Below are 11,240 nucleotides of genomic sequence, written 5' to 3'. Positions count from 1 at the left end.
CAGCCCTGGAGCCTCAGCTGATTGTCAGATGTCTCCCAAGGCTCTAGGTCTCTCCCATTTCAAAAGCTCTAGTTTGGTCTTCCACAGCCCTGGAGCCTCAGCTGATTGTCAGATGTCTTCCAAGGCTTTAGTTGTCTCCCATTTCAAAAGCTTTATTGATACCTTTAATGCTGCTTGCCCAGGACGTGAGAGCTGTTAGTTACAGCTCTTCCTCTGGGGCTAGGGAGAGGAGGTGGAAGGGGAGGTAGGAAGGTCAGGTTTTGGAGTTACTCACTTGTGCAAGGAGCAAACCCCTTCAGAGACTTCTCCAAACTGTGCTCTGTTCTCTCAATACAAAACCTGTCTGCATTTCCCACTTCCAGGCAGCGATGAGCTGAAGCCAGAGCAACATCACCCCCTGCCTTCCTACTTTGAATACCGCCACAATGCCTCCATTCGTGTCTATCAGACCAACTATTTTGCAAGCAAATGCTCAGAAAGTCCTGAGATCAACTCAAAGAGTTTTAATATTAAACTTGGAGCAGAGATGGAAAGCTTGGGTGGTAAATGTGATTCAAATCAGCAAAAATTCTGCGATGGTCCCCTGAAGCCCCGCACTGCCTACAGGTGAGACAGATGACTGTGATACTGAGCATTATTTTACTGGGTGCTATGCCGAATGGGTGACTAATGGGCTCAAGTCATTGCAGATAAATAATCTGCCAAAGGGCTGTCTGAATTTTATGGGGTCCTGCCTTGTCTCTTATGTTCCTTCAGCATTTTAGGAATGGTATAAGTCATTCATTCTATGCAAAATCAAGCACTGCGATCACACTGTCCCTTCAAATCCCATTAACTGTGGTACACAGGCTACAGATTTGGTTTGGGAGTCTAGGAGACAGAGGTTCAAATCCTGGCTCTGACCTCTTATCCCCTGTGTGACTTTGGGCAAGAGAGCAAATCTCTCTGAGTCTGTTTCATCACTTATAAAAATGAAGGGAATCTACTAGATGATCTATAAAGATTCTTTTGGGGTATCTAGAACTCCTGGCCTGGATGTCAGGAAGACCTGAGTTTAAATTCAGCCTCTGACACTTACCAGCTATGTCACCCTGGGCAAGTAACTTCCCCCTGTTTGACTCAGTTTCCTCATCTGTAAAATGAACTGGAGAAAGAAATGGTAAACCACTCCAGTGTCTTTGCCAAGAAAAACCCAAATGGGATCACAGAGTCAGACATGACCAAATAACAACAAAAGGTTCCTTCCAAGTCTAGAATTGTGATCTTATGATCCTTCACATTTTAATGGAAAAATTCATTCTGTTCCTTTCTGCTTCTGATTGCACACATACATAAAAAAAAAGTTTGTAGATTTTTTAAAATGGAAATAAGCCTAATTTGATTTTTAATTTGCATTCACTGATGAATTCAAATGCATCTTATTTTCCACTTAAAATCAGGGCAGATTCAAAGTTAGATTTGTTTACTTCAATAGCCGAGGGACATGGTGTATTTGGAGTCAGGAGACCTGGATCTGAGTCCTTCTATATTTCCTTAGGTCAAATCACTTAATTAATCTATCTCAGCCTTGGTTAAGTCAGTAAGCATTTAATATGGGCCTACTATGTGCCAGACCCTATGCTGGGCACCAGGGATACAAAGGAAAGTATAGAGATGGTTCCTGCCCTCGGCGAGCTTACAATCTAGTGGAGGGGTTCACAATGTAAAGAGTTCCCCCAGCTGTTAAAAAGAAAGAAGGTGGGGCAGAGGAGTAGAGGACCGATAAAAATACTTGGGTTGCCCACTTTCATGAGTAGCTGTGAGGAAAAGGTTTTGTAAAGCTTAAAATCCTGTAGAAAAGTCAGTGATTCACAGTATTATTATTCCAAAGACAGTTCCAGTTCAGTAATCATGAAGTAGTTCACAAATATAACTTGGCTCCATGGTAGCCTAGGGGTATCCACACTAAACTTAACCTTTATTTCTTACATCCCAGCCTAAAAAGTCTATCCCATCTTCCTTTCATTGAGACCAGTGCTGGTTGGACAGCCAACTGGTCTCAGCCCAGATCTCCTCCAGAGAACAATAACGACTCAAATTGATGTGGCACTTATCCCTTTCCTCATAGCAGCTGTAGAAGTAAAAATGGATCATTGTCCCCATTTTACAGATGAGGAACTGGAAACTCAGAGAGGTTAAGTCCCTTGCTCACAGCCACACAGCTTAAATAAGTTGCAGAACCAAAACTTAGGGGAAAAAAAACCTTGGGAAAATCTTCCTTAGGGAGTTTATTTGGGATACCAGGGATCCATTCCTCAGATCTCTTAAAAATTATTATTTCTTTTTGTTTTAAAAACCAACCGTATTTCCCAATATAGACTTCCTTCTTCTTCTCTTACCATCCCTGAACTGTCTTCTATAACAAAGAATTTAAAGGGGGGGGGGAAGGCAAATGAACAAAACTAACAAATCAACAATGTCTGATGTTAAAACCATGTACTCCCACTTCTGCAAGAGTGGAAGGGAGGCAAATTCTCATCTCTCTTCTTTGAAGCCGAGTTCAGTCATTATAATTCTGCAGCATTCAATTTCAGTTATTGGTTATGGTAGTTGTTCTTTCCATTTACATCATTGTCCACAATGTGGACAATGTATGTGGTTCCCTGGTTCCTCTGCATGCCATCAGTTCATTCAAGACATCCCTTGTTTCCCCATAGTCATCCTATTTATTATTTCTTATGGCTCAGTAATGTTCCATTATGTTCTCCTACCATAATTGGTTTAAGCCATTCCCCCATTCAATGAGGGCATCTACTTTGTTTCCAATTTTTTTTTACTGCTATGAGTATTTTGGTGTGTGTGAAGCCTTTCTTTTTATCATCGGCCTCCTTGGAGTATACCATTCAAAGAGGGAATCTCTCTGACCTATAGGTCTCAGCACTTTGGAGATGTGGGTGTAGTGCATCTGTTACCAGCTCCTTTTTTATTACACTTCTCTTTGATTTTATCTTCTACTCCCACTTCTTGAACAATACATCTGTCCATTGTCCTTTGGGTGATATAAAATTTTCATTCCTCAGGGCTCATAGTAACTCAAGATTCATAGCAGTAGCTTTGACAGAAGAGCACCCATATTGTGTTTTATTTATTTTAAATGGCGTTGTGTTAAAGGGTGAAACTTCAGGGTTTTGAAAGTGCTACTGTTTCCCAAATGGAATCCAACCTGTTGTCTCCCTTCTATTCAATTCTAACACCAAAACTGAATGTATGTGTATTTTATAATGATATAATAATTTATATATTTACACAAATACTTTGTCCATTTTTATATGACAACTTTTCTATAACTATTGAGTTTATATTGCCTGCATGTGGGCACACACACACACACACACACACACAGAGTTTTAAATTTGCTTGCCTAACAGCCCCTGTCCATTTATTTCAAATATAAGAATCATTCAATCACTTCCTTCCTTGATGAAACTGTGCCATAGACCTTGGTCTAGTCACATTCTATAAGGTCCTCCCTATTTGAGAGTTAGGAAGATTATGATAATCTAGTTCATATTTCTGAAGCATTTTAAAATTTACAAATCACTTCTCCCCACTTAGTATATATGTTATTACCCCCGTTGTACAGATGAAAAAATTGAGATTAAGCAAAGTCAAGGAACTTGCTCACAGTCATGAAACTAGTAAGTGCCAGAGCTGGGCCAGGTCTTCTGACTCTAACTTATCTCCCAAAAAAGTATTCTGTGTCTACCAAAAAAAAAATGCCTTGCATGTAACAGATGCTTAATAAATGTCTACTGAATGAGTGAATAGATGGAAATAAAATAATTAAGGATATAGCCCCCCCTCCCCTATGTTACCTTAAGAGGTTAGAGTGCTATTGTTGGGATTTTTTTCAAAAACTGGTTTCTTCTACACACACACACACACACACACACACACACACGCGCGCGCGCGCACACTATCATAACCAGTTAGCTAAATCAATATAGATTGCTGAGGGAAATGGATTACTTAATTTATTTCCTAATGACTTACATTAAATCTAGCTTTATTTCTTCAGGGCAGAACAACCCTAAGACTTACTTCTGGGGTTCTCTATCTGCAGACTGTCAATCAGAGATGGTCTTAGAGCTGAAAGAGACTTTGCTGGTCATTTTAGCCAACCTCCTACCTATTTCAAGAATTTCTATCCCAATTCACAAGGAGACATCATGACAGCAGGTTCATGTAGATATCTCTCATTTGTATCAGCCTCAGCGCCTAATACAGTACCTTGCTGCTGCTGTTTTTTTAGGAATTCAAATTAAATTAAATTAAATGTTAAAATAGGAATTTATCAGTATATAGTCTACCTCATAAGTATTTGTTTGCATGTCGTCTCCCCTATTAGATTACAAGCTCTTTGGGGAGGGAAACTATCATTTGCCTCTTTTTATATTCCTAGCACTTAGCAGAATGTCCGGCATATAGGAGGAGCTTAATAAATGTTTATTAAATGATTGATGGCTATAGTAGGTACTTAATAAAAATGTTGTTGAATTTCTGAGGCAACCCATTCCATCATTATTTGGTTCTTGGGTTGTTAGAAAATGATTTCTTAGAAAATAACGAGTCAAATTCTGCCACCCTGTAATTTCCACTTGGGTTCTTCCATATGGGACAACAGAAGACTTTTGTCCAAATCATCATATGTTTGAAGACAGCCATCAGGACTCTCCTTCCTTCCTTAGCCAAGCCAAGAAGAAATGGTGGTATTGGAAAAGGTACTGGATAGACAATTTGCCTCTGCCATTTACAAGCTATATGATTTCAACAAGTCACATTTTAATTTCCCCATTGACAGAAAGATCATGATAAATAACATAGTCTCACTTGTAGGACTATTTTAAAATGTTCAATGGGATAGAAAGTGCTAGAACTGGGGTCAGAAGAACTGGATTTGAATCCCCTCTCAGAGATGAATTGTGTGGACATGGACAAGTCATTTTAATGTCTCAGAGATTCCATTTCCTTATCTGAAAAATGAGACTAATAATACTTGGCCTCCCTCACAGGATGGTTTTGGGCAAGGTACTTTGAAAATGTAAAAGTACAGGATCACTAGGAGTTATTGTAATTTGTAAATCTTAAAGTGTTGGACAACCATGAGTTTCCAACCGCCATATTTCCTTCAATCATTCCCCTCTGTCACGTGCTTTCCAGATCCCTCATCATCCTGGCCCAGCCTTCTCTGAGTACTCTCTAATTTGCCAATATTCTTCTTAAAATGAGGTTCCCAGAAATGAACACACCACTCAGTTGTGGTCTAACTAGCCGAGAGTAAAGGGATTATGACTTCCTGTAGTCTGGTTACAGCACTTCTTTTAATGCAGCTTTTTTTTTTTCTTTTAGCAACTGCATCACATTTTGGCTTCACTAAAACCACCAGATTTTTTCCCCTTTTTTGGTGTGTCTTTTTTTTTTAATTGAACTGCTTCCAAGTCAGTTTTCTGGCCATGTACTTCCAACTGGCTGCTGAAATTTCCACTTAGATGTTCCTCTGTCACCCCTAACTCAACTCTGCCCTGGTCAGACCACATCTGTTCAGTGCTAGGGTGACACATTTTAGGAAGGACATTGACAAGCTGGAAAGAGTCCAGGGGAGGGTGACTGAGATGATGAAGGACCTTGAAATTGCACCAGCAGATCAGCTGAAAGAACTAGGGATGGAAAAGAGAAAATGCAGGGGAGGATATAATAGCTACCTTAAGTATTAGAAGGTGTATCATGTGGAAGAAAGATAAGATTTATTTTGTTTGTCCCCAGTGACCAGCCATAGGAACAATGGCTGGAAGTTGAGGCAAGTAAAATTTAGGCAGATTGTAAGGAAAAGCTTCTTATTATTTAGAGGCATCATGAGAGGAATGGGGGTGCTTCAGGAGATACTAAGTCCTCCCTCACATCTGGTAAAGTCTAAATAATGATAAAAATGACATTTTGTCCCCCCCCATTAGACTCAAAGCTTCATAAGAACAGGGACTATCTTTTGGCCTTATTTTATATGCCCAACACTCACTCTAATAGTAGGCAATTAATAAATGTTTATTTACTGATAGATTGACTGACTTGTTGAGATGTCATATAGAGGGATTTCTTGTTGAGTATGGGTTGGACTAGGTGGTCTTTGAAGTCCCATCCAACTCTGAGATTCTGTCTTAAACCAAATTCATTATCTTTTCCCCATCTGACTCTACACATCCCAATTTCTATTAATATTACCCTTATTCCCCTGGTCAATTAGTCATCCTTGACTCATACCTCCTCTTCCCTCAATGTCCAGGCAGTCACTAAGTCCTGTTGACTCCTCCTCTGTGATCTGTCTCACATCTCTCTCATCTTCTCCATCCCACTGCTACTATCCTCCTCCTGACCCTTACTGCTCCCCATCTGGACTATAAGCATAGTCCCTTAAATGAGCTTTCTCCTTCCATTCCCTCTCCCTCCAGTCTGCTGCTGTATTATTCTTCCTAAAATGCCAGTTTGCACAAATCCTAAAAATCTCTATTATCTCCCCATGACTTTCAGGATAAAATGTGAATTTCTCAGCCCAAGGATCCAAGGCTATCCACAATCTAGCGTATACGCACTTCTCTCTCCTCTCTCAATACTAGAAACTCTCTGCTCCAATGACACTGATCTGTTCATTGTCAAGCTTCTATCCTAGTGCCTAGCACAATGTCTGGCACATAGTAGGCATTAATTAATTAATTAATTAATTCTAGAATATTAATATATTAATTATAATATATTATATAATGATATATTATATTAATATGTAATAACAATATAATAATTAATTAATTAAATTATAGATTTTTTGATGCCATTCCTACCTGCCCAGATTGCCTTTCTCCTTCCTTCTTGTATGGGTTTGAACAATTTTGTGATCGTGTTCTGTCTTCCCAAATAAAGTATAAACCTCTCGAGAGTAGACTCTTTTATCTTCATACTTATCACAATGCCCTGTATATAATAAGCAATCAGATGTCTGCTGCTGCTGATAGTGATGAGAAAAGAAATTAGGAGCTTTTAAAATGCATAATTTATGCAAACAAATGGGAAGAAAGCCATTAATGAATTGGATGCTATATTTCCATCTATTTTTTTCAACTATTTTATCTGTGTTCAACCTCAAATTTGTACTATCCGAAACAAGTCATTAGTAGTGATTTATGGGTTCCCCATTACCAGCTTTAATTGTGCCAGAGAAGATTCTCACTAGAAGCTTGGATACCAGGCAATGTTATGAGTACAGATTATCTCATGAAGTATGGAAGGATTCCTAGTTATGTGACTGGGAAGAGTAGGTCCCATACCAGTTAGATCACAGATATTTCCAAGTATCATATCAATTTCTCCTCTTTTCAGAATCAGCATTCGAGCCTTCACTCAGTTATTTGATGAGAACCTGAAGGAATTTACAGAGCCACTCTTCTCAGATACATTTTTTTCTTTGCCCATCACTACCGAATCAGGTAAGATTAACTTTCTCCCAACATTGATACTTCAACCTTGCTATAAAAATATCATCTAGTAACCCTAAGTGCTCAGTAGGGATAGCTAGTAAATTAATTTATTTAAGGAATTCCTTAACCATTTAATTTTTAATCTAGAAAAAAAACCCAATGCTATTGGAAGCATGGGTAAATTAAAAGATTAGGATGGTCTGCATATAAAGGCTAAAGGTAAAGATTAGTATTCATCAGTTTAGAAAGATGTGAGCTATGAAAGCATGTGATAAAAACATCTGAAAGAGGTATGAGTAGATTGACCCTCTATAGTAATTTACCGAATTCTAGGAGGCTATTACTGAGAATAAACCCTTTGAAGTATGGAAGAAAATATTGTAAAAGGAAGAGTTCCCTTAAAGAGTAGAAAGCAAATGTAACTTCAAGAAGGCGTCAGATACGTTCATAAAAGATATGTTTAAAGTGCTTTAATAAGGGGAACTTTGGAATATCTGGGACAATTCCCTGATCTCTAAGGGGGGGGGGATGATATATTCTTTGGGGGAAAAAAAACACATTTCCTAGTACCATGGTCAGAGACAGAATTATGGGCTAGATGGGTCTGGTCTCACCAAGTGGCATTTCTTATATTCCTTTATCCACTTTTGCATTTGGACACACCTTTTAATATAGCATCACAGAGACAGAAGAGACCTCAAGAAGGCTTTTACTTCAGTCCTTAGATCAACTAGGACATCCAGAATGAACTACATAGATGATTGTCTGATTCTTCATCTTAAATCAGGGAAGGAAATTGCTGTAGTTTCTCTCTGAAATCAGTCTCTCATTACTAATTCAGGAAGTCCTTTTCACCATCTAACCTGGTCCTCCCTTGTTGCAATTAGAGGTTGTTTCCTTCTGCTTGTAACTCTTAGAAAATGACTCAGCATCACAGGCCCTAGTGGCTATTTATGCCAAATACAAAGATAATCACCTTACTATTCAATTCTACATGGGGATTAAAATGAAGTTAAGAGGATTTAAACATGTCTGCTATAATTTAATGTTAAGTAGGGACTTTGTAAATACATTTGTCCTATTTGGAACATTTTTATTTGATTAAAAAAACACACGTGGCCTGGGAAATGAAGATAGTAGAAATCATGTGTATTCAAAGAACCTTGGCTTTGACATTAGCTGTATCACCTGGAGCCTCAGTTTCCTTATTTGTAAAATGGGACAAATATTACCTTCCTTAACAACTTAACAGAGTGGTAGAAGGGAACATGTTTTTGTATGTAAGCTAAATCAAAAAGCACCAAAGAAATGTTAGTTGTCATTATCAAGATTGAAAAGAAAAAATTTTTTAAGTTAAAGGCTTAAAATACCTACTTTGAAAATTATTATTCACAAGTCATTATTCAAAAGTTATTATTCACATAGCTGTTCTTAATGCTTGTTCACACTGGAGGGAAAGGGTCCTCTCCCAATTTACTAGGTTAACAAAAGTGCTATTTCTGTACATCACTTTTCATTTGTAGATTGTGACTCAATTGCTTTTTAATGTTTATAAACTACATACTTTAACTCAGAATACTTCAAGGACCAATAATTTCATCGGTGTATTTGCTCCTTTCTCCTATACTGATCCCAGCTCCTCTACAACTTTGTCAGAGGATCTCTGAGAGTTGGTATGGCTGAAAAATTCAACAACCTATGGCCTGTCTAGTGATGTCACTCCCTACTTAGTCTGATGGGTCCTTGGATAGCAGGAGGTGGGAGGGGAATAAACATTCATATATCCCCTACTATGTGCCAGGCACTTTCCCAAATATCTCTTTGATCCTTATAACAATCTTGTGAGGTAGATACTATTATTATCCCTGTTTTACAGCTGAGGAAAACAGCAAAAATGGCTTGCTTGAGGATCACACAATTAGGAAATATCTGAGGCCAGATTTGAACTCAGGTCTTCCTGACTCTCAACCCAGCACTCTATCTACTTCACCACCTAGCTGCCCCTAATAAGTGTGCAGTCCATTACCAGGTCCACAACTGAAGTCTTTCTAGCTTGCTTGGCACCCATCAGAATTTGCATTCCACTGGAGTCATCTTTGAGAACCCAACTGATGTACATGGTAAATCACCAAAATAGGTCTTTATAGAAATGACAAACTACATGTTGGCATTTATCCCAAGGAACTCTGAGTTCAAACACACACTGCTTCTAAACTTAAAAATCTGTAGCCAGCCTCAAAAGCAAAATGACCCATCTGTTGATGACCATAATGGTTCTAGCTAGAGTAAGTCATTTTCATCTATTTATCTAGACGCAGAGAGACAAGTGTTATATGGTTGGTAGAGTGTTGGCACTGGGGTCAGAAAGCCACAGTCACATCTTGCCTCTGACACTTAGCAGCAGGGTTACTGTGGGCAAATGATAACCTCTGTGTCACAGATTGTGATCTTCAATGGTACAGGGAGTTCCCACCTTGGAAAGTGTTTATGCCATGAAATCATAGACCTTCCCAATAATTCACAGGTTTAAACCACAGGTACAGGTACATTTTCTAATCTTGCTATCTCAAATGCAAAATTTCCTCTAGAGAGAGGAATTGAATTGCTTCCTACTGTTTTCCTTGAAGTAATTTCCCCATTGGGCTTTGTTTTGTTTCATTTGGATTTTCATAGAGCCTTTGTTTGGAGTTATTGAAGGAGTGAGTGCTGGATTGTTCCTAATCGGTATGCTGGTGGCGGTCATTGCCTTATTTATCTGTAGACAGAAAGTGAGGTAGGTACAGAATCCCCTTTCCAGACCCTGTCTTACAAACATGGAAATTCAATTTTAAATGAGTTTTCACTTGACAAAAAAAATTTTTTTTAGATTTCAGCTAGCTTATACCCTCTTGGTGCCTCAGTAAATGGAACAAATAAACTACAACCTCTTTATCTTGGCATTCAAAGACCTTCATAACATGCCTCCAATTCTATCTGAATCCATTCCTCCTCATGCACTCCTCAAACTTTTTCATATTTCATTGCATACATGCCATACCTCTAGGTATATGTGTTTGTGTGTATATATGTGTGTGTATGCACATAATCATAATATATATGCAGGGTGTATATATGTATTCATATTATGTGGAGAAGAGAAAGAAATAAAGAGGGAGGAGAAGAGGAAGAGAGAGAAAGAGAGAGACAGAGACAGAGAGAAAGACAGAGAGACAGAGACAGAGAGACAGACAGACAGACAGAGAAATTTAAGCTTTAATAGCTTTAAAAAATAGCTTTAAAAAGATTTTTGGTACACTGTGTTTGTATGTATATATATATGTGAATGTACATGTGCATGTGTATATAGATATGTGTGTGTGTATCTTGGTCACAGCATACCCTTGGCCTGAAAATAACCTCTTTTTTTCTCTCCCCCCCCCACCCAATATCTCTACCTCTTGACATCTCTCCTATTGTTCAATACCCAGTTCAAATGGCATCTCTTTGATGCAGACTCCCAACCCCATTCTCCAGCTAAAAGTAGTTTCTACTTAATCTGATCTCATAGCACTTTATATTCTTCTTATACATTTTCCATATTTTGATCATCTGTCAACTTATATCTCCCCTGTTTTTCTTCCTTCCTTCCTTCCTTCGTTCCTTCCTTCCTTCCTTTCTTTCTTTCTTTCTTCCTTTCTTTCTTTCTTTCTTTCTTTCTTTCTTTCTTTCTTTCTTTCTTTCTTTCTTTCTTTCTTTCTT

The 11,240-nt window shown here is 38.4% G+C and overlaps 1 protein-coding gene across 1 annotated transcript in view; it reads left to right on the top strand.

Moving 5' to 3' along the window:
* The window catches only part of PTPRB (protein tyrosine phosphatase receptor type B), a 156,599-nt gene that overhangs the window by 123,521 nt on the left and 21,838 nt on the right, over positions 1–11,240 (top strand). The window contains exons 17-20 of the mRNA XM_069082158.1: positions 88–185; positions 363–606; positions 7,405–7,511; positions 10,176–10,275. Coding sequence (XP_068938259.1) covers positions 88–185; positions 363–606; positions 7,405–7,511; positions 10,176–10,275 — 549 coding nt within the window. The remainder of the gene's footprint in view (positions 1–87; positions 186–362; positions 607–7,404; positions 7,512–10,175; positions 10,276–11,240) is intronic.

Source organism: Petaurus breviceps, unplaced genomic scaffold (genome assembly GCF_028583685.1).
Source record: "Petaurus breviceps papuanus isolate PSGF00001 unplaced genomic scaffold, PetGlider_PUasm1.0 156, whole genome shotgun sequence".
NCBI classification, from domain to species: Eukaryota; Metazoa; Chordata; class Mammalia; order Diprotodontia; family Petauridae; genus Petaurus; species Petaurus breviceps.
Note: the sequence above shows the minus strand (reverse complement) of the source record. Positions and strands in the feature narration are given on the sequence as shown.